The sequence below is a fragment of the Pezoporus occidentalis genome, unplaced genomic scaffold (assembly GCF_034315485.1).
Source record: "Pezoporus occidentalis ecotype Australia unplaced genomic scaffold, CSIRO_AGI_Poc_V1 ctg37, whole genome shotgun sequence".
Classification (NCBI taxonomy): Eukaryota; Metazoa; Chordata; class Aves; order Psittaciformes; family Psittacidae; genus Pezoporus; species Pezoporus occidentalis.
In genome coordinates this window covers 6189457-6213750 of record NW_026915691.1, presented here as the reverse complement: position 1 = coordinate 6213750, position 24294 = coordinate 6189457, and the positions used below count along the sequence as shown (strand labels likewise).

At 43.1% G+C, this 24294-nt stretch overlaps 1 protein-coding gene across 26 annotated transcripts in view; it reads left to right on the top strand.

The window, feature by feature from the left end:
* FBRSL1 (fibrosin like 1) overlaps positions 1-24294 on the top strand; it is a 533983-nt gene that overhangs the window by 191107 nt on the left and 318582 nt on the right. Inside the window, exon 1 of one of the 26 annotated variants that reach the window (XM_062631537.1) lies at positions 4607-4839. The exons of 24 other annotated variants lie outside the window; for them this stretch is intronic. In XM_062631537.1, the coding sequence (XP_062487521.1) occupies positions 4777-4839 (63 nt within the window). In that variant the 5' untranslated portion in view covers positions 4607-4776. Of the gene's footprint in view, positions 1-4606; positions 4840-24294 lie in introns of those variants that run through there. One more of the 26 variants, XM_062631538.1, reaches the window with a different exon arrangement.

The window sequence follows — 24294 nt, the reverse complement described above, 5'->3', positions numbered from 1 at the left end:
TTATTCTAAGTTATCTTTTCCTGTAATATCAGCATTAATTCCTGTTTCTCTGATATTTTCTCTCTTCTGGTCTCTCACAGAATCTTGAGTTTTGCTTCAGTGTCTTTCATGCATTTTTCTTTTATTTCCTCCATGAGGAATTCAATTTGCTGCAGTAAAATAATCTTAGTACTGAAATAATAGATATATTAAAGTATGAATTGCCTTGGTGGCAATAAAGGACAGGTTTTTATAGCTTGCTTATCAAGGAGGGCTTGTGTTTATGAGTTCACCGAGTTGTAAGTGCATTACGTTAGAACTAAATTTAACCTGGCTTGGTAACAACAGCATACACAGGTAATCCATGAAGATAGAACAGATTTATATGACAATGATTTTTGAAGAAGCAATAAAAAATTGGAAGTGCTTTCATGTTTTTTTCCCCAGAGAGGTTGCTATTTAAAAAGGTTTTAATTAAAAAAAAAAAAAAATTAGCTAATCAACTTCTAGATCAAGACCACTCGGAGTCATCCACGGAGGAGCTCAGGCTGCACCTCAGGTAGGAGGTGAGGTACCAGGAGCTGCAGTGGAAGGATGCTCCTCAGGGCAGAACTGATATCTCTCCCATGCAGCATTTTCAGCAGCCCCCGATTTTTAGGGCTTGTTTACAAGGAGAAAGGACCTAAAGAGCTCACCATGTGGCTCTCTCAGCAGTTTACCTTAATTCAGTAAAGTGAACTGGAAAAGGCTCTTTTTCTGGAAGGAATATTGTGCATAGAAATTCATATCCTGCCTCAATTTGGAGTAATTTCTGTCTGTAGTGAGGCTGTAAGAGTTGTAAGCGGCAATGGCCAAGTTGGGCTTAGCAAGAGCTCTGTAGAAGAGTGTGTGCTTGGCTGTGTGGCAGCAGAATAATAGGAAGATGTCTTTACAGCTAGTCAGAAAAATATTAACATTGATTACCTTTGGTGATGGCACAGAGAGAACTGAGTTGTACACCACAAAACCTGGCAAATATCACTGCAGCAATTTGGATAATACTGATTAAAATCAATCTCTGAAGTGCAACTGAATGTTCCTTCTTCCAGATCATACAGCTCAGCAAAATAAAATTGTTGTCAACAACAGGTTATAGATGCCAAATGTCTTATTCTTAGATCCTATCAAAAGCAGAGAGAACAGACACTTCATAGGGTAATTCCATTTTTCAGGTTAATTTATCATTTCTGATGAGGTAGATGTGTTCGAAGGAACTTCTGCATGTCTCAGGAGCATGGATTCATCAGGACTGTGCAGTTTTGTGTGGGGGTAGTGTAAAGTCAGCTGTCAGCAGCTCAGCACCTGAAATTCTTCTGATCCTTTTTAATTTAGGAACCTAATGGTATGCATGCAAATACAAACAGCTGCATTTAATAACAGTTGTTTCAGAAAGCGTGAATAATCATACAACAAACCTGCTTCTCGGTATCAGTCTGGCTGCTGTTTACAGGGTTACTTTCCAGTGCCACTGCTGTAAACTTGTGCATTAAAGGTGATCTAATAATGCTATCAACTGTTAAGCTATAGTTAATCAGACAATTGTTAATTAAGTTAAGTTACAGGCAGTAAGTTGGATCCAACCTGTTCTGTTTGAAGGGGCTTTTGTTACTTTGCCAGTAAGAGAGCAGGAGTCTAACCACCACCACAGAAGGAGTAACTCATTCTGCATGGAGAAATGTGCCTTTTGAAGGGAGCTTTAATAGTTGCATGGGTCAAACAAAAATACTTGCTTCTGTGTGCTTCAGAAATGTCCTTGTTCACGCAACTTGTTCATGCCCTTTGTGCAAGCAACCTTCATTGTGCTGCTGAGGTGCAGGCAGATGCACGGGGAGGGCTGGCGCAAGCAAACACTGCCCTGGTGGCCATCGATCCCTGCAGGTGGGCACAGGCGAGGGCCTCTGGTGGCACAAACTGGGTCTATGGATTTTTGTCCAGTTCAGCAAGGTTCTGTAGGGGATTGTTCCCATGTGCCTAGCTCTAAAGATAGGACTTTGCTTTCAAGGGCAGACAAGGAGGAAGCAAGTCTATGAAGTCTGGGCTATGTAGCTTTAATTGAAGTCATGGGTCTCGATGGAGCAGAGGTAAAGAGGAGGAGGCCATGTGGTGTAACCTTTATTTTTGTTAGGTTCCCTGATAAGCCCTTGATTTGATAAGAAATGCTGCTCCATTGGCTGAGCTCACAGGGTGTAGTTGTTCCCTGATAAGCATGTGTTTACTGTCTGCCATAAATGCCTGAAGTGACAGTTTATGACAGGTTGGATTGGATGTTTTAAATGCTGAGTGGATGTATCATAACTGTGCTTTCACAGGCCAGTTTGCTGGGTACTTGGGTTGGTTGACAAAATGGGTTGAACTCTGATGTTCATTTGTTTTTGAAGCAGAGCAGTTGGACCCAGGAGAAAAGCACAGTCCTTGCAAAAAGTATGCAACAGAGTCTATTTGAATACAAACTCAAATAAACCCCCCAAAAGTCACAGAGGAAGAACACGATGATATGTATTTTGGTACAAACTGCACGTCCGTTTAGAACTAGATGATTGTTTTCTTCCTTTATGTTGAAGATGCAATCTGGATCATGACCTAGCCTCCTTCAGAGCAATGTTCAAACACATCAAGACTCAAACCTAGTAAATCAGTTAATATCTGGTGGGTTTCCCTGGTGCCAGAGACCAAGTACCATCCCAATCAGAGGTATTCAGGAATGAAAATGTCCCGTCCCTGGTAGTGTTCAAGGCCAGGTTGGTTGGGGCTTGGAGCAACCTGCTCTAGTGGAACGTGTCCATGCCTGTGGCAGGGGGTTGGAACTGGATGAGCCTGAAGGTCTCTTCCAACCCAAATCATTGAATCTATGAAGAAACTATTAGTCTTCATACTATAAGAGAAAGGTAATAACTCATGGCTCTTGGGTTAGTGAAGGTTCCATGTTGTATTTATATGTTCTGTTCCTACTTGAGCTGGGTGATTTTTCTGAAACTCAAGATGTTTTTTTCTGATTAAAATCTGAAGACACTCTATTATTTCTATAACCACATTTAAGTCTTGTAATTTAAATAAATTAGTTTGTATTTCACATGTCACACACAATCATTTATAGAAGAAAATGGGATTTTGCATCTGTTTTGTCTCTTGATTCATTAAGTTTTGATTGAAGAAAGTTTTTGAACTAGGGTGTAAAGGAATTTTCCATCCTCAGTGAAGGCATTTCTTGGTTTCTGCAGCATCTGGTTAGGATATTTTTTCCCTCTGTGCATATGCCAAGGAATCTTGAATTGTCTTTCCTGATTTTGTAAGTTCAACCTGGGGGAATTGAGCAGTTTCTCTTGCTTGCACCGTTCACTTTCTGTCCAGACGAAGACAACAGCTCTGACACAGTTATGGCACCGCAGAAGGGACCCGGTTGCAGTTTGCTCCAGGAACTTTCCTCTAGTTTCTTGAGTAGCTTTAGTAGCTCTGGCTGCTGTTGCTGATGCACTTGCAGATGCTGGGTGTGCCCAGGGTGATTGCACAAGAGCCTCGTGGGAGCAGTGAAAAGCCAGTGGTAAACTCCTTTGATTCTAAAGCTGTTCTGCCTTGACTTATGTACATAAACGTTATGCGATATAGGCAAGTTGCTGCTTAGCTTTGGAGAGCAGGAAATGTGTTAGTAGCTTAAGATCACTTTTCTGCTCCAGCATAAGGAGAGAAATGATGAGGAATTGTGTCAAGGCAGAGTCTTGCCTCCAGAAGAAATTGCATCAGATGGACTGAATCTTCTGTCCAGTTGTGGTAGCTGGTTTTGTTTTGGTTTTGGATGTCACTTGCCAGCTGCATTCAGCATGAATAAGCCTTTTCAGATGTCCCATAAATCAAAGTCTGGCCTGATTAAAAAAGTCTGTTATAAGCAAAAATGGAGAAAAAAGTACTGGATTTTCTGGTGAGTTAATGATTTTGGAACAGGAGACATTGAACTAAAAGGCTCCTGAGCCAATCCTGCTTTGTGACTTGTGGGTGAGATGTTCTAGGTGAAAATCCCACAGGGCTACAAATAACATTTGTATTGTGTTACACCCAGTCACACCAGGGCCAAGGCTGATTCTGCCTCGTGTTTGCTGCCTTTGATTTCCCTCTCCATTCCTACACAGCAGCTTGTGACAGATGTAGCCACCGCTTTTAATGATGGACTTTTGTCAAGCCAGGGAAAAAGGCCACTTGAATTCAGAGAGAAAATAATGATCCTTTTGATTAAGCCAGTGTTGGTGGATGGGACGCACACACCAAAGGGGAGAGCTCAAAGGGCACCTGCCCATAACACAGGCGATGGCAGGAAGTACACCCGGCTGTAAGAGAGAAAAATTGGCCCCGTGTTTGGAAAGAGCAGAGGAAAAGAGATTAGAGGTTAAACTGGAAAGAGTGTTAAAATATTCTCCGTGTATGATGGCTGTAGCTGTGGATTTAAATTGCTGAAATTACCTTGTCAGGATGCCTTATCAGCTGCTGTTCTAGTGATTGTTTGTTTTAGATAAGAACTGGAGTGTGATAAAACCTTGATAACAGTTTAGAGATTACAGCTCTTTTGAAACTGCTGGCACTTGCTCGGGGCTCACTGAGCTGCCCAGAAGCTACAGTTGGATTTATTCCACTGCATACCTTTTTTAACTCTGCTCCCCTTTTCTTCTTGTGTTTCATGGTTTTGGTTAAGTGCTTAAGCTCTTGGTTTGGATCATTGTTATTTTGAGACACGCAGCCTCTTCTGAGGCACTTTCTGGGAACGGTGCGTGTATGCAGAGGAGGGACCTGTGCAGAGGAGTGGAAGTGAATGCTGAAAGGAAGAAGAAAAACAAGGTACTCCTGCACCTCTTGCCATCTGATCTAATCAGATGCTGAGCTGCATGCAGGCTTTCAGAAGCTACGAGGCTACGAAGACACACAAGGCTCAGTGTGCTTGGTAGCATTCTCCTGGTACTTCCCAAAATACAAGGTTCCTGTCTTTACTTCTATTACTTTATGACAATTCATTTAATGGGGTGTAAAATACCAGTCTTTAAAAATCTATACCATGTTTTTGGCAGTACCTTTTTGTTGCTTATCCTAGTTTTGACTGTTATGTTTTGGGGATTGTGATTTTGTGGGGTTTTTTAGATAGAGGCTAATAACAAACCTCATCCCATATGTATGTGCTGTATGGGACAGAAGCAGGGTTGCAGAAACCAGTTTGGTGTTTTTGTTGAAGGCGGTTTATATGGTATGTCAGTATGGCCTTATTTTGGTTCTGCCTATCTTGTAATAGATGATGCCCTCCGCAGCTCTTGCACATCTGACAGTGTGCTACTGCTGCTGCTTAGTTTTTCAAAATAATCTAAATTGATTTGTTTTTCATGTAAGTAGAATTTGAAATGAGGAAGCTGAGAACAACGGTGCTCAGATGAACAGTAGGAAAATACTGAAATTGTAGGATTATGGCTAGAAAATAGAAATTCAGGATGAATTTTCATGGTGACAACCTTTTTTAGTGTTGTTTGCTTTTAGATTTTGCTCATGCTCTTTAGGCTTAATAGTAAAGCAGTGTGTTCAGGCATTCCTTGTCTACAGATGTGGTTTTCAGTCTGTCCAGCAAAAGGCTAAACTTAAAATGTTATGAAATAACCCTGGGGAAGAAATATCTGCTGAGATAATGATACATCTTGTGTATTGTATTTAGAAAATCCTGAAATAATCTGTGACTGGTCACAGTTAAACCTTCCTTGATTTGGCTGGCAGTGGAGCTGCTGCGTTACACCGCTTGTTCTCTCACCTAGAAGCATTACCTCCTTCAACAGCATACTACAGATGACTACCTGGTTTTGAGATGTCAAGAGGGTTACTACATCCTACTTTGTGTAATGTGCTTGAATTTTCATATTTTGTTGTGGGTTTTTGACTTGGTGTTTGTGATGAGCTGATTTCATGTCACTTACTGATTTCTTTGTTTTTTTATTTAGTAGTAAATCTAGAGTATCCTCTGTTCCACCATTCAGACTGATAACACACTCTAGTTGGCACAGGCACAACGTGTTCTACAAAGTCCACAACAAAACTTTGGACCACATCAGTTTGACTATCTGGGGATGTGTAAATAATTGCAACACAAAGTATCAGGGGAAAAGGTACTCTGGAATAACCAGACCTTGCTTGGTTGTTGGTTTTGTTTTGTTTTATTTTCCTAGTTTTTAACCCAAAAGGCTTCATTTTTTCCTGTAATATGGGAGGAACCCTTTTGGCAGTTGATTTACTGAATGTACGCCCATGTGTGCTTGCAACTGCTGGAACACATTGTCTAAATCACCGGTAAGAGAAATCCAGATTTAAGAGGCTGCTCATATGTGGGGGAGAGCATATACCTGGCAAGTTTTTAATGGGACAGCACATGTGTTGGGGCTCTGATTCCTGTTCAGGAGCAGGTTGAGATTGTAAGGATTAGGTTTCCAATGTGATCTGCTGATTTTTGTATTAGTTAGGTACTCATATTGGAGACTTTGAGAAGCACAGTGTAAGCTATCTCTAGCCCTAGAAGAGATGACAGTGGGTAAATAGGGCTGTCAAAGTTGGAAGAATAAAAATGATCATCTTTTATTGTTAGAAAAGCTGGACTGAGGTGTAGGGTGACTGCATGATTTCCTCAGGGTCATACAGGAGGCCTGTGAAAGAGCAATTAAGCAGAAGATGAACCACAGCAGAAATACAACTCCAAAGTATTTGAGTTATCTAATCAAATAGTAAGAATGAGCAAATAAGCTACTCAGCAACCCAGATACTTAATGAGTACTGGGTTAGATGCTGCTTAATTGCATTCAGGCACTCATGGGCTGTATTTTCAAGTCTGTGTTTATGACTTGAGACTGTACACTTTGTTTTTTCCTCTTAATGAAAGCTCGACATTTCTTTTGTTCCAGCAAATTTCAGAACTTAAAGGATGATGCTGAATTATCACATGCCTCACAACAAAACAAAGAGCTGGCAGCACTGCCTTTCTTGGGGAAACTGGAAATATCCCAGGCTCCATCCAGCCATACTGTAATTTGAGGTTTAACGCTCTGTTAATACCAGTCCATCGCTTGAGTGCATGTGGGCTGGGACTGGTTAAGAAAGAGGAGTTGCTGGCCACTGAGCTATGCGGGGATGGTCAGAGCCTGGAGCTTGCAAAGAGAGAGTTGGGTGGCTTTTACCACCCAGGTCAGACTGTGCACAAGGATTGCAAATGAAGCCCTGTGTGAGCTGCCATGACAGTTTTAGTTTCTTGTGGGGTGACTGGCAGCTGGTTAATCTTCCATTAGAAATTTGCAGTCAATGGCTTGGGTCAAAGTAGTCCTTGTGGGTGTCCTCCCTTCAAGATGCATAGTTTCATAGAGCTCCTGAGGGTACAGTCTCGCTGATTCCTGTGCAAGATATGATCAGAGCTTTGGAGGGGCATTTGAAAGATTTCTTTGTAAAACTCCGAGGTTTCACTTTTTACCCTAAAGTTTCATTTTGAGTCTCAGCTCCATTTCAAGGGATGCTGAATGCGAAACTCGGCTAGATGTTCTTGGCTGGAACAGTTACCGAAGACTCTCACAAATCGTGTGCAGCTTGTGTGCATGCAAAGCAGCAGGATAGGAAAGACATGGTAGATCGTTCTTCTGGCTCTTGAGAAGCACCTTTTGGAGAGTTACAAAGACCTAGATGTACCTGCTGTATCCACTTGCTGCTTTTTGGATGGTTTGACTCAGGACATGCAGAAGGAGACATCACCTTGCTGTTCCTTTCATAACATGCTGCTTTGGCAATTAGGAGGTAAACTCTGCATTACTTCTTGTCTGATGCGTGCTAATAGTGACAGGACAGTGGTGTCCCTTCCTCTAGAGCCTGACTTTGAGTTACTGTTACACTATTCTTGAAAATACTTGTGTCTCCTACATACCAGTAATTCAGTTACTGTTCTCTACCACCAGAAAAGCAGGAACTTAAATTACAGTGCCTGTCACTGTTGTGGCTGTGGACCTTTACACCACATCTCTCTGAAGGAAAGGGTGGTGACAGAACTGCAGCCCTCAGTTTGCTCATCTTCCTTTGTGTATGTGTGTGAAAATAGAGCATATATACAAAGATGGTCCTAGTAGTGAAACCACAGCGCTGTTCCTAAATGCACAGAGGCTCAGAAGTTATGACTCTGTACAAAGACGTGCTGGGCACCTTTCTCGTGTCTCTTAAGACATGAATGATCTTAAAGTTAAAATTTAAATGCAATTACAGTGCTCAGAACAGTTTCAAAGTGGCCGAGCTAATTTTGGGGTTGAGCTTGATGCCAGAACCAGTTCAGTTGCATGGGATGTCAGGCTTGCATTTGAACTTCACGACTAAACCACACCAGTTTATTTCCTACAGTGAAGAATTTGAATTATTCTGGTTTGGTTGTTTCTTGCCTTTTTCCCTTATAACTTCTCAAGAAAGGCAAACTTTAAGCTACCACACACAGCTGGTGTTTCTAATAAGACACAGATGTGTTTTGGGATCTCTCCCATCTCCTGCAACATTTAAATGTAGATAAATAGAACTTAATCAGCTATAAATAACAGCATGTCATGCCTGTGGATCACTAACCTTCTCTGGGGCTCCCACAGGACTAAGGTTAAGCTTAATTACTTCAGTCTACTACAAACAACAGCATCATCAGCTGTTGGATATTGCATGGGGGAAGGTGCAGGGAGCATAAAGCAGCAAGTCAACATCTATAGCCAGTGATGCGATGCCCAGTGCTCAGCATAGGATGGGATTCTTCTATTCCCTGTTTTGGATTCAGTGCGCTGGAGGTTTAATGGCAGTACTACTAGTTCTAAAAACATATTAAGGAGGCACCTATGGACTCTTTTTTTGTCTCCTTGGGGATAACTGCTCAGATCTGCTGGAATCAGAAGCTGGTGGTTGTGGCTCTTTAGCTCTGTTGTAGATGAGGGGAAGTTATTCCTCTGCGACCATTGCATGTTGCTAATTTAGGAGGGCAGATTGGTATGTCTGGGCTGGAGTATGGTGACCATCAGCCACAGGCAGTTTGTGTAGCCTGTGGCACGCAGTGTCTGTCAGCCTGCAGCACTGGGATCTGGGTGTCTGGCCAGGCTGGTCTGCATGGGAATGTGCTGCTGGGCTGCTCTCCTCTAGCAGCATTCTGCTGAAGCAAATGTGAGCCACATGCTAGTGAAGCCACTGAGACACATCTTCCTTCGCTGCCAGGTTCTGCTCTTCAACACAGCACTCTGGTGTCACCCGTGCCTTCACTACCTGCTGGGCAAACCATGGTTGTAGAAATACCAGAGGTTACCACAGATCAATAATGAAAAGAGCTGCCGCAAGGGCAATGCCATGTTCATGCGTGGAGTTGGTATTTCTCCTCTAGAACTCAGTGCTCATCTTTTGATCCTTTCTGAGATGTAGGCTTGCAGTGTCTTGTCTGCCTCTGTGATTGTCACACCTCTTGATGTTGCACTTGAGCTGCAATATCTATAATATGCAATCATGAATAAGTTGTCTTAAAGGTATTTTGTGTGTTAATCCAGAGGTGCCAGTTTGGACAAGATGTCCTTTGACCTTTGCTCAGTACAGCCTGGCTTTCCCAGTTAGAAGGGCCCATTGACATCACCCATCCTAATAGCAGGCGATGACATGGGAAACTGATGTCCCAAACTGCTCAGTTGTTCCCATTTGTATTGATATGAGTGAAGTACATTTTTGCTTAGTAATTTGTTCTTTGATATGCTTTTGGTCAATTATCACTTCTCTCAGAGCACTGCCGAGAAGGTATTTCATAGACATTTTTCTGTGTTGGCTTTCTAATCTTGCATGATGGTTAACGTAAATGGGGTTTGTGATTTGCATAGCCTTTATAACCTTTTCCCAGACTTGGTTTCTTACAGTAGGTTTGATTTACAGTGGAATTGTCCCTGCCTCATGTATCTGCTCTGTGCTGTCACAAGTGTGTTGCCAGTAAAGCTGGTGAAGCCATGGGTGCTTCAGCCAGGAGCTGAGGGGCTGTCCTTACAGCTCTGCTCAGCCAAAGGGCCTCGCAAGGGCTGTCTGAAAGAACAACGGCAGTGCTTGCTTTGTCATTCAGGGTTTGGTTTGTGGTGCAGGTTACATGCAGTTCAACTGCAGGGAGTCTGGGTTGGGCTTGGCTCAGCCCTGCTGGGGTTTTGATGTGTGTGGTGTCCCTGCATGCTTTCTGAGCGAGAGCAGGTTTTGGGGTGTACAGTTAACACAAGATTGCCTGTTTGCCTTTTCCTCCTTCCTTGTGGCCCTGTAAGCTGCATTTCCTTCAGGCTAATGTAATGAAAACACTGATGGGGTAGAGCCAACCCCGAAGCACTGCGCCTGTGGCCGCCCTGCGGGGCGAGCTGGGCTGGCAGCCCCGTGGGTTGATCCCCCCGCTGCGGGCCAGGCGCAGGAGACCAGGGAATAGTTATTTATAAGCTGTCTGTACAGATGTTTTCGTTGTGGTTTGCGGTGCATTGGTGCCACTTAGTGGGGGGAGAATTGAATTGACAGCTTTAACAGTGCAGGGGAAAACAAGGAGAGCCGGGGTTCGTGTTGCAGCCCCCTCTCTCCCCACCAGCAGTATTTCTGCAGTTGAAAGACAAATTCAAATGTTCCGCTCACCCAAGAGCTGCTGTGGGCACTGGGAGTGGCTGTCGTGGTGCTGGCAGACTGGATGTGTGGTGACCCTTGTCCCAGCAGGAAAGCTGCACTGCAAGCACTGCTGAATATTAGGTTAAATAGTCTGGCTTTGCTGGTAGAAAAAGTTAATCCAGCAATGCCTTGTGTTACACAAGGTTTTGGCAGGCTTAAAAGTCACTCTCTCTGTGTGTTATGATTTCCACAGTTTTAGATATAACAGGAAGGATGACGGAATAGGATGGTGTTAGCTTAGATTCTACTTTTGGAGGAGTGAGTCCATACAAGATGTTAGCAGTGTTTATTCAAAATCATTTAACTAGATTTGCTATTGATTTCCCCACAGAAGGGCCTGTGGGAAAAAAGCAAACCGTGTGCTGTGATGTTTCTATAAAACCTACTCTACTCCCCAGAAATGAATGCTAAGGGTACCTTGAAAAGAGGCATGGATGTCTGCTGGTTGCAGTTAAAGAAATGGCCATCAGCCGCAGAGGTCCACAAGAGCTTGGACTGTCACTGCAAGGTTGCAGTGGAGCATGTTGCACTCAAAGTGCTTTGAGCATCCTCTGGTTTGTACAGGGCAGAGGCAGTGTGGTTGTGGGAAAGGTTCTGTCTTGTCAAGATGCTTAAGAATATCTTGCATTCCACTGATATCTATGTATTTTTGTCTCATATAGGAAAGGACACTTTAGAGTGGGTTTACCTTGAGTTGAGCTGAGTTACTGAATTGCTCTTCTGGGTTTTTTCACATGGGCCCCTACTTTGTTGAGTGGTTTCTCTGTGTTCATCTGCCAGGTCTGTAGCATGCAGTGCCCCAGGGCTCCAGGGAATCTGAGCCTGGTCTTACAGCCACATGGTGAACTGCTGCTAATTTTAGTGAAATCTCTGGATGTGGAACAATTATGCTTTTCAGTCCTAAAGAAAACATACCGTGACCAAGGATCACTTATTGGCCCTAATCATCCCTACTGCAGCTTTCATCTTAGCTAGTCCCATTACCCTCAGCAGGAAAAGCAGCACTTCACAGGGGTCAGCAGGTCCCTGGGTCTGAAATGTTTCCCGGAGCCCTTGGTAGCCTCCTTTGTGCTCTCTGGTGCTCTTGGCTCGTCCAGGAGGGCAATGAATGCTGGCACAGACACGTGTCCTGGTGTCACCTCTCCATGGCTCTGCCTGCAGCCAAACCTTCTGTGCACCGCCCATGGCACACGTGGTTCCTTTCTGTCCGTGCCACTGCCAAGCTGAGGGCTCTGGGGCGATGATGGCACAAGTCCTCACATCTTCCACCTGGGTGTCGAACCCCTTTGTGTGTCTCTTGCGCTCTCACCAGAGGGCACTGCACAACATGTTGCAGCCTAATAAATAACCTCTTAACCTGCTTAGCTGCTTTATGCTCAGTGGCATGTTTTACAGCCTTACCTGGAGTCCTTGAATGCTGGTTCCCATGGCAACCTGATATAGCATTTTTATTCTTTATTGCTATCACTGTTTTATTGCTGCCTTGTTCAAATGTGCCGTCATCTTTATTTTGCCTTGGTGGGGGGTGTGGGTGTGTGCATGTGAGCCACAAATCTCTGCTAAAAATTATATTATTAAACCATTTAGTGAATTTGGAGGAAGGGTGATGATCTGTCACTGTAGATTTAGTATTAAATGGAGAAGCAGCACCATAAGTGGAAACAAACTAGAAAGAAAAAAATAAACCAACAATCCAAATATTAATACAGACAGCTTAGAATGTTTGATGGAGGTACAAGCAGTTAGATAAAAGCAAATTAGAAGGAGGAAGACTGCTTCTATAGGGAACATTATAATCTTAATTTCTGTGAGAGGGCAATACTGTGTCCAGATGTTCTTAGAAGTGGGTTTTGGCCAAAGAGTATGGGAGCAAGGACCTAAATTGTTTTAAGATGGGGCTTGAAACGTTTGCAAAAGGAGCTGTACATCCCAATAGGGAACGTATGTATTAAGGATCCATATTACCAGAAATTCAGCTGGTAATATGGATCCTTAATACAGATCAGGCTGTGGATAACTCGTTGTTCGCACCAGATTTATACCATATTAATCCTGTGGCTGACATTTCCAGCTTCTCTGCAAGGGGAAAGCAAGATTTCTTCTGGACTGTGTAATAACTGGGCTTAAGGAGTGGGGATAGGAGAATTGCCTTTGCTGAAGGACTGCTGGTGGAGCTAGAGATGGGGTGCTGGTCTTCCCAGCCATGTTGCTTGGTGCCTAGTTGCTAAGATCACAGGTCTTAGCTAAATTGACAGCTTTGATGCTGGGAAGCAAGGTGGATTCCTGCAAGTAGGATTAACAGGGACCCTGGGGAGAGGACTTCCTTTCCTTCTGAGTGCAGGGTACAGTCTGTTCCCTAGGATTGTTTGGGGATTTTACCTAAAACGTGTTTTTTTTTTTTGCTGTTGCAGAGATAATGTGTGATAGTGGTGATGGGGATTTAGAGGACCTGAAATGCATTTCTTGAACAGGCCTCCTCAGGACAGCTCCCAGCTCCCTGAGTGTGGGGAGGTGCAGCGGGGCACCCACGGGGCTGGTTGGGACCAGCTAATCACAGCACACAGCCAGAGGGGATTTTCCTGGAGGCCAAAGACTGCCTTTCTGGGAATGGTGGAGCAAACAGAGTTAAAGGCAGTGTGATCTTGTGCATACAGGAGCCAGCTGGCAAACCCCAGATAACAGATATCTTTCTAAGCACATGTTAGGAGCAGTGCTGTTTTCAATGGCTCCCTTGTACAGGCTGTCGTCTTCCTTCCCTACTTGAAGTATTAGGGGCTGCTATAAAAATATTTGTTCTTTCTTAGCTCCTCTGTGTAAGTCACTCTTTCCTATTGACTGCTACTGTGCAGCTAAGCACAACAGTAAGATATAAGTATCCCTTGTACAGAGAGAGGATGTTGAAAGGACTGGGGTCAGGGCTGCCTCCTCGAGGGTGATGTCCCATGTTTAAGGAATGGAGAGGCATCATTTGGAAAGGTATAAATTATCTAGGACAACACAGAATTTTACAACCTGTACTTAAATCCTTCATTATATCTTGTGCCAGCGGCAAGGCGGATTCTGCAGCCTTTTCTGAGGACGCTCACCTAGAGATTCAGATGCTTTGGATGATGTGCCTGTCCTTCCAGAAAAGTCTGAGATTTATTTATCACCCCCTTAATTCTTTGCACTTTCCTCTGTTTTGGGGTGATGCTTTGTAGCAGGACAAGTTTGGCTGTGAGACTTTGGCAGGGGAATTAATTCAAAGTGCTTGAAGTACACTGTTATTCATGTCCAGAACCCGAAGCAGAACATGTGGAAGCTAATCTGTAAGTCAAAATCAGTCCTTGGTTGGGAAATTTAGGGAATAATTCTTCCTGGGCAGAACAGCTTTTCTGAAATAAAAGCATTTCTGGATTGCCAGACTGCTAATTATTAAGAAAAATGCAAGAGCAGCAGCACGGGGAAGATGATGGGTTTCAAGGAAGTGGATTTCAGTCAGCTCAGAGCTATGGGCTTGGCAAGCTGCTCGGAGTGAAAAAGAAGTTTGAGAGTTGAAAGTGTCTTAGAGAAGCAAATTTAATGGCGCAAGTATGAACTCCCTTAATGGAGAGGACAGATGGGAAACGTAGTTAAGAGATTACTTTAGCTAAATCACGGGCTTTTTAATGACCTGAAACTCAAAAGCAACATAAAAAAAATTGGACAGTAGGTCGACCTATTGAGAACAATTTTAGCATGAACATGCAAAGAAAAATGGGAGGGCCAAAGTCCAAATGAGCTACAGTTGGCAAAAGACATAAAGGGCAGCCAGAGGGGTTTCTATAAATGTATTTGTAGCGAGAGCCTGCCCAGGGAATGAGTTAGTCCACTGCTCAGTGTAAAAGAAAAGCTCTCAAAAGCTGCAAGTGAGAAAGCAGAAGTGTTGAATTGACTTTTTTATCCTGTCTGTTCTTCATGAGAGGGTCAGCTGCAGCCCTGCAGCCAGCATGCTATCAGGGAATAGCGGAGGAATAGGTTTGAATGCTTAAGTTAGCAGAGCCTGGAGGAATTCAGCTTTGGGTAGTTAGAAGACTGGCTGAAGCAATTTCAGTGCCATTAGTGATAATCTTTGAAAATCTGTGGAGGACAAATGAGGCTTGAGAAAAGTGGAGGAAAGAAAACTTAATGGGGCTCTCTTTCAAAACGGGAGGAAGGAAGGAGCTGAGAGAATTTCTTTCAGAAAAGTACTATAAAGATGATCAAATTGTTTCTAAGCACATAGAAGGCAGCGGTGTCTGGAAGAGCGGGAGACCTGCAGCTCCGCTGTAGTCACTGCTTCCGTTAATACTTGGGTGACATTGCAGAGCACGCTTAGTCACTTTGCAGAGCATGCTAAGCTGAGACAGGTACAAGCACAGGACTAGGAATTCAGGGGGATCTGAAATGATAGAAATGGTCTGGAAAAGAGTACTTACAGCTTATCCATGCTCAGCAGAGAAGGAATGAACGACTATAAAAGACCAGAACTGGTCAGGTACTTGTTCCGCCAGAAATCCTAACAGGCAGTGTGCATGGAGGGTTTTGGGGTTACAGCAGATCACTAGATCTCTCTGGATCTGCAATGCCATCTTGTTATAAGGGAAAAAAGTAAGTCATCGGGACATAGAAATATGGTTTACTATAAAATATGCAAGGCATTCTGTTCATTGAATTCAGTTCTGGTGGTGGGTGCAATGTTTCATTCGGAACGTCACCATTCAAGGAGGATACTGGCTGTCAAGAGAGATACTAGGGAAACTTGCCACCAGAAGGCTGGTTAAGCATGGGCACCAGCTTCCCTGAGGAGGCTGCAGCTGGAATGAACCAGGTGATTTTTCTACCCAAGATGAGATTTATTTATTTATTTTAAACCATCCTTTTACCTTGTAGCAGAAAAGCTGAGAGATTTATTCATGCCCAGGGAGTTGTAGTGGGAAGTAAATGAAAATACAGAATTCCAACATAGTTGGAAAATAAGAGCTTTTTTTAAGCATGCAAATAACCAGGGAAGACTTGAGCTTTGGGGCACCTCATGGAAAGGCTGTGTACCTGGAAGTGGCTTTTCATTTTCTTTTCTTCTTTGGCCCCAGATGGATAATAACAATAAAGGTCCAGCTCCTCCCTGTAACTTTGTCACTTGCATCCATAGACTGTTCCGGTTAAAGCATCAGCAAAACTGTAAAATATTCTTGTGTTCTCTGTGTATTTGAAAGTTAAATTTTCTAAGTTTATTATATCGTGGTTTGAATGTTAGTGAGACCCTAATTTAAACCCTGCTGTTGTGCATGAAATGCTGAAGTATGGTGCTGGAAATTCCTGAGTCCATTGTTGATTTTTCATATCTCCTGTCTAGCATTAAGGGTGCCCAAAGACCTATAAAAACATGCAAACCTGAATAGGCAGAAATTAATACCAAGTTCTTCAAAAGGGAAATGGAGAATGTAAGTGGTGTCTGGGGTGACATCAACATTTGGATCCCCCTCTTTCAGTCTGAAATCAGGCTCGGGATGGAGAGGAAATAGCATCCAAGTGTTTCCATGACAGGAAGAGTCTTCAGACATCAGAAGACTCTTTAATTATGGTCAGAGTGATTCATTCAGTGGTCAGCATCTGTATCTCATTAAAATATGAAATCCTTCACTGTTTCTCCTTTAAATATGAAGGTACCCCTGTTTTATCTTTTCTGGCTCTGCAGAGCCATATTTTATGTCAGATCGTTGTAGCGTCCCTTTTGAGTGAGCCTGAGTTATGTGCAGATTATTTAATGCTGAAAACATTGAGCAAATGTAATTCACCTGTGTTGCTTTCCCTGGAATCTTTTCTTCTTCAGCAGCCAAGCACAGCAGCAAAGCAGCTTGAAATGAAATTGGGGGATTAATTTCAAATTATTTGGGGAATGGGCGTAATCAATAAAAATAAACCATTCATTGTGGGTTTTTTTCCTGCTGAGCCCTAATCAACAAGAGAGGATTTTCCTGAAGCAAACTGTCTCAACAGGCCCATCCCAACCTGTTAAATTGATGGAGGGAAAACCCTGTTAAAATTGATGGAGGGAAAAATATCTCCCATGGACTTCAGTGAGAGCAGCCTGCTTTGAATGGACTTTTACTGTGGTGGGGAAATATGCATTTTGTCTGCAAGAGATTGACTGTAAATACCTGTGCAGATGAATACATCTGCCACGTGGTGCAGCAGTGTGAAGCTGTGTGAGAGTCAGGCAAGATAATAGCGGGTAAAAGCATTTCATTATGCCTTTCTTTTCCCCTACCCCACCAGAAATAAACTGGAGGTATATTTAGGATCAATAAGGAGCATTTTTAAGCTAAAAGAATCATCATAACTTGCCGGAACGGCCCCACTTTTTCCACCATCTTGCTGTGACTTCAGATTTTTGGGAAGTAAGGGTGCACATGCATAGAATTTTACACCAGATTAGAAGCAATTAATGTTTTCCAGTTTTCTTACATCAGTTGTGATTAGTGCAAAGGCTTTCTACTCTACCGCCTCTTTCCAAAATGAGTTAAGGCTGTCAGATGTACATTGGAGGCACTGAAGCACTTTCTCCATCGGGTTATAAGCTGGTCTGTGTTGCAGATTGCTCTGAATTCTCCCGGTGTGCCAAGCGCAAATTGCATTTTAAAAGCAATATTTTATTTGGCCAGTGTGTATTAATCTGACTGCGTTCAGCAGCTGCAAGGTTAAATTCTGGTTTGCCAGTTGGCTTTGGGGTTTGAAAGAGGAACAGCAGCAACAGGTTTCTCAGCCTCGCCTGTGATAAAGTGACGCTGGAAAGAGTGGGAGAGGAGAGAGCGTGGAGATGCCTTAATTTGTCGAGGGCAAGCACTTAGCCACGCAGCCATTTGTCACTCCTCGGTGGGTGTTATGATCTGCCCAGAAATACTGCAAAGAGGGAGCACGAGGTGGAAAGTTGGGACAAAAATATATAAGGAGCTGGAAAGAGGGCTGGCTGCCAAACTCGGTGGTGTTACAGTTGGCCCCCAGCTTTGCTCCTTGCTTGTCTTGGCGCTCTAGTTGCAAGACAAATATATTTGTGTTAGTGTTGTTGGTGCAATCTGGCTGCGTAGTGAGTGGTGCTAAGCAGAAGGAGGCTTCATCTCATGAGTCATCTGTGAACCGAGAGTAGGATGGGAGGGTGATGATTTGGGTCATGCAGGCTGGGCCATGGGGTTTTCCATATTCTCTTTCATAAGCACTTCAACAACAAGAAGTGGTCACAGGATGAAGCCTTCTCTCCTGCAGAGTGGGTCAGCAGTACTCTGCTAGTGTGGGGCTGGCTGATAAAGCAGAGAATTTGGGATGATCCATGGGTTGTTTCCTGCTGTCCCATGGGGAAACAGGTGTGGGGAGTAGGAGGAAGAATAGCTGGTAGTTGCAGTGTCCTGATTCAGATTAAGCCTCTTCAGAACAACAAAGAGTTGAATTCAGTCTTGTAGCCTTGCTCTTTATCTGTGTAACAGAAATCATGCCAGTGCCCAGCTTGCTGGAGCACTGTGAGGATAAATCCACTGAGGACTCTGAAGTGCTCAGATAAATACTTGCGAGAGCACAGGGAGGCATTTGTGCTTGTATGAGGGATAAGTGCTTTATTAGTAATGACCCGGAAAGGACAGAGCTACTTGCAGGTGTAGTAAGCCCAAGCAAGTACCTCCTGTAGTTGACAGGCTCTTGGTATAAATCATCTGTGAATAAATGACACAAGAGAATTCATGCTTCCTAGTGGAGAAGGAAAGGAGTCTCTGCTGAGCTTAATAAAAATGAAGATTTGGTAATGGATAATAGGAGTCTAGAGGGGGTCACAGTCTGCTTGACAGGAGCTGTAATGTCAGAGATTAAGTAGGTGCCCAAGTTGGTTGCAGCAATATACAGGAGATGATTGAAGGAAGATGCATCCCGGGAATCTCTCGCACAGAGCAGTAAGACCTGGGATAGTCATAGCTCTGGTTTTGCAGAGCAGAATTCAAAGAACTTATTACAGCAAAAAACCTGTGTATTTGACATCATGCCTTTGAAACAGCAGGTACATTTCAGATCCTCCGTTTCTGACCTCTGTCTCCTGAGAACAGGAGAAACTCATGGAGCTGTGGTGAAGCTGTTTCGCATATGGCAGCACACAGACCACTGCTGTTCCATGGTGCTGTCTGTTTCTTCTCTGTCAGTGTCATTGCTGTTGTGCTTTTTGCACGGTGTGTTCCAGTGAAGGAGTGCTGGAGGCAGCGTCCTTGTCATGTTCTTCCAAAAACTGGGTTGGCTGGGGAGCAAAAAGCAACTGCTGCTGCATGGCAGTGGTCAGAACCTAGAAGAGATCCAGGCACGTACCTGGACAGGTTGTGTTTCTGAAGAAGCATGAATTTGAGCTCATTAAACCACAAGCCTCTGAAAGTTGAGGTCAGGAAGCAGCCGTAAATTGAGTGGCTGGAAAGGAAACCCAATTAGCTGTGTGCCGATTTTCCAGAGTCCCTGCATGGAGGTCATGCTGATGTTCGTCATAGCAAAGGCCTCCAAGTTGGTGCAGTTCATCTCAATCGATACAGGCTTTCACTCTCCTGCAGTGATGTTCCCTGGTACTTACCTTTAACTGTAGAAAGAAATTGTTTGAGAAAGGGCCTCTCTTCTATATAGCTATTCTTTTCCCATTATAATAGTTTAGCCTTCTTCTGCTACTCTTAATTCCTCCTACTCTCCAGAATTCATATTCTTCAGGCATATAACAAGTGCTCCCAGTTATTTTCCCCACTGTGATCACTGCAGAGTCAAGTTATACATCTCATGGTTTAGAAATTTTCTTTTAAAAACATGTTACTTCAACTCCAATAATAAGATTTGGTGTTTTTTCCAACAACTGCATTAGTGTCTGCAGTTAAGCTGCACTCACACCACAGAGGTGCTGCTCTTTCTCCGTGCAGTGATGGGCTTGCCCAGGCACTCCACCTTGCCACACTGTGTCCTGCTGCCTGGGATGTTGTTTTTCTTCATCACCCCTGAGCCCTGTATGTGCAAGATGCACTCAGTTCTTGAGACACAAAGCCACTCTTGCATTACTTTGCTGTGTGACTGTGTTAATAAGATGCTTACTGGCCTGGTAATCTCACAGCTAAGCTGAGTGGTTTGCAATTCAAGAATGAAACTTCCACTATTACCCTGAAAACAGAAGCCTGGAAGGAATTAATTCGGAAAGAGCTTCATGTAAAAATTTTATATGCCATCCTGCTGCCAAGATATCCTGCCAGTTGGGTGGTGGTAGCATGGTTTTTAACTTCTGTCTCTGTATACAAACAGGATGACTTCACCTCTTCCTCTTTATCCCTGAACAAAAGAAAAAGCTCATGATTTGAACAGATGTTTTGCAAATTGGTAGCTGGCTCGTGGTGCAGTAGGGAGGCAGCGTGGTCTTTGAGCAAAGCTTTGTCATTTGCCCTCAGTGCTTCCTGTCTGTGTGCTACCTCATCTTGTGCCTAGGTGGGTCCTTCTTCCAAAGGACAACAATCACAGGGAGAACCCAAAACAAAAGCAGCTGACAACAGGAAAAGGTGGCAGATGGTGCCTGGTGGTGGGCAGCCACCCTGAGCCCTCAGGAGGAGCAGCTCCACGAGCCAGGCTCTTGGGTGCTAATGGCAAGAAGGCAGCACCAGAGAGGAGGAAGGGGTGGAGATATGGGCGCCTGGAATTGTGTGGTGTTGCCTAGACAGGGGGATGATACAGAAAGGTTTTGGATATGCACCAATGAGTGAGAATCCAAGTCTTCAAAGTTGATTACAGTGGCTTGAATGGCTCCTTCCTCATGCGGTGTGGGGAGGAATCTGGGGCTCTCCCAGGTCTCCTTAATCCAAAGAAATTACAGCAATTTAAGCACTCGTTTTCTGAGTACACATATTTAAACTGGTGTGCTCCGTTAGCAGGAGCACTCAAATTGGTTTAACAGTGGCTGATAGAGATCAAATGTATTGGAACTGCCTAATTTGAGAGTGTCCATGCGTGGGGGTTATGCCAATTTAACATCATCAATTTAGACGCCAGTAGTTGCATTAGTGCAGCGTGTGAATGCAGACTACCAGGGAGAGCAACTAGGAAACAGCTTGAAAGAGGTATTTTTCACTCAGTTTGTAAAGCTAGTGAAATTAATAAAATGTTTGAGTATTTAGAGCAGAAATTGTGGTAACTTCTCAGAGGGACTTGATCTTTCTGGGGAAAGAAGGGATCTTAATGCTGTTTATTTTTCAAGAAAGGAAAGATTAGGGGAAGTACATAATTGATGTGTTTTAAGCTTGTATCACCTAACATTTTTCAGAACCATTCTTCCTAAAGTACAAATCTTAAGACTCTTTGAGAGCTAGATTTGGGTCTGGATGACAGTCAGGTGTCCCAGCATGTGGGAACAGAGTCAAAAATGGAAAAATAAGTATAATCTTTCTACATACATGAGTGGTTGACATCCCTCAAGGTTGCTATCATGACTAACTAAAGTTGGTATTTAAGCACTATATGTTTTCCTTCCTACACTTGAGATATTTCTCCCCTTCCTGGTGTTCCTGTGCTTCCCTAAGTACAATTAAAATGTTGACACCTGGCTTGGCTCTGCAGATTAGGATTTGATTTTCTGTAATTATATGTTATCGCTCACATTCAGTAGCAATTTTACCTTCTGTACAGTATGATAACACTTATTAATTCAATAAAAGAAATCAATTCACAGGCAATTTCCAAACGTAACACCTTGGTAACTGAGTAGTAACCAATCAGATTATGCATCTGACATTGTGCTTTGTCATTTAATCAGTAATGGGTGATTGCAAAAGCAGATATATGTCAGATGTTAATTAAGAATAACACAGTTTGGGACCATAATGTTAGCAGTGCCTGTTTTGTTATGATGCTGTGCTGAATATAGCTAATATTTGACTTGCACTTAAGTATTATTTACAGTAAATGGAACGATAAGGGTATTTGTTCTGTGTGTTCCGACAGATGTATTAAACTTTCTTTTTAATCAGTGGAACACACTGAGTGTTAATGGACAACTGCATAGTACGTGTCTGTGTATGTGGGATGTGGAGGTGGTTTTGTTTATAGTGAACGCACTCTGTCTTATCCTCTGCAAAGTTGTATAGTCTTACTTTGCCATGGCTTTGTTTTATCTTCTCTGAGTGTTTTACTTGGCATCTGCCAATCAGCTCTTTCCATCAGGTTATTGTTGTAGTGTTGAAAACTGAATGTGAAAGCCGTGGGTATGCACCACCTCAGAATGTGCTGAAACCCTCCCACCTCTCCCTCCTCATTCCTTGCAGCAGATACCAGATAAAATGTGCTCTCCTTCACTAGGGATACTGCCTAAAGACGACTTAAGTGCTGGCAGGTACAGGGTGCCACCTTTCATTCCATCCCCACCTACCTTCAGGATGTCTTCGAGCTCTAATCTCATGGCTGTTCACAAGGCTTAACCAGCGACTTGCTCCCCTCCTTGCTTTGTGCCTTCCTGGGTCCATGTGATTGGGATGGACCATGTTGTCTGTCATCAGCTGCAGTTCAGGGCTGCTTGATGGGCCCTTGGTGGCGCTGACCCCCAGGACTTTCACTGGCGATGAGGGACATGAGGACCCGGCCCTTAATTTTATATCTTTATTTTAAAGATCCATTTGTTTTGTGTGATTAGGACCTATTAGCCCAGTTAAATTAAGATGAGAACAGGTGAAATATGCCTGAAACTGACATTTCAGCTTAGCCAAATGTTATCATGCTGACACAACCTTCCTTTCTGATCTGTAATTAAGTTAGAGTCAAGGCCACCAGCTATTACACTCTACAAAGCAAACATATAAGATGCAAGGAATCTCCAATGAAGTTGTAAACTTCAATTAGGTGGCACCAGCCCAGGGTCCTGAGCTTTCATTGGACGCTGAACTAATTTTATTATAACAGCAGCATCCTAAATGAGCAGCTCTGGGGCATAATCTGTTCATTTAACAGTCTGCATATTCGTTAAATCTTACCAATTGGCCTCAGAGTTCTGTTTTTAGCAACTTACTCACTGGAAGAGGGAGGCACATTCAGTGTTAGGTCACTACTGGCTGATAAACCAATTCGTGAAACTTAAAATTCCAGCAAGAGCTGTCTCTTTCACCCCAAGATACTGATTTCAGGGAAGTGGAAGGATTGTAGGCAGAGATGACAGCAGTGGAGGTTCCCTACTTTTCTGAGCAATAGTCTCTTTCCCCTCCCTGCATTTCACTAACCATTAGGGGTTTTTCTAAATCACATTTAGACATTACCATCTTCTGTGGTTTCCCAAAAGAAAAAGGTGCTTCAAAATAACAATTGCTCTGTTAAATTCTCTATATTGTAATTTCATACTCAGTATTCCAGGATGGGGCCTTCTTTTTGGCTTCTCCTTTCATTATTGTCCTTCCTTGTAATTGAAGCAGTTAGAACTTCAGGGATTTAAGCAGAGCTCTGACAACTTGTATCCTGATGTGTGAATCTTGGCTTATTACTCAAGTGTGGCTTTCCTGAACTTCTAAGGAAGCAGAGTGTTTATTTTCAAATGTGCCTGCCAGTAATGAAGCAATCCTGTATTTTGCAATAACTGATGAATATATCTGGAGAGAGTCCAAACCTTGGAAACTGTCAGTTTTTCAACTGTGCTGTTACACTGAAGTTGAGGAAATACACTTCAAGAGGTCTTATTGTGCTCTATTTTGTGTTTCTATAATGAAGGATAATTATGGCCTTAACTCTAGTCAGGAAAAGCATAACAAGCTATTGTAGCATGAGAACTTTCACCGCTAATTTGGATCTTACTGCAAGTTTTCTCAGTGTCCTTAAGAGACTGGATAAAGTTTTCTCATGAATAGCCACTTTCATAGTTTATGTTCTGCTGCTTATCCTCTCTGCACAGGGAGCTCTGAGGTGATTAGAGTTCCCAAACTCTTTCTGTGGGAGGAAGTGATGCTTATGAAATTGAGATGGATCAATCCGTTTTTCAAAATACCCACAGATTCCACATCCAGAATGGTGAAATGATAATGGACGTTGGGTGTTGGGCTAAGAATGGAAAATTATCCCCCAGTAAATGGTTTTGATAAGGTACTTCTTATTGAGAGCTTTGGGTTTACTGTGTGAATTTTCTTAAGGGGAAGAAAAAGATCACAAAATACGGAGTTGGTTCAAGCTGGATTCTCTGTCATGAAGTCACATTATTCTTTCATGCTTCGTTAGCTGCTTATTCTCAAGTTCAAGAAGAGCTACCAATTTTCTAGCTCATAGTGTGGCAACTTCTAACTGCTTGTTTTTAATGGAGTCTGCTACTTGTGATGTACTTTGTAATCTGTACTGTCTTCAAAGGCAACTGATAAAAAGAAGTGACCTGTTACAATAGTGGGCAGCAAACATGTTCTTAACTCTTAGTGTTGAATTGCCGCTTCTGAATAGGAAAATAATCTGTAAGTTGTGGGGATCAGGACTGAATACCCACTATATGTGCGGAAAATAAAACGTCCTACAGATTCAGTGGGCAAGTTAAATGACCCTCAGGCACCAGAGATGATAGGGCTTTGCTTCCTGTAGTTCCTCCTCTGAAACAGGGCCTGGGTGCAA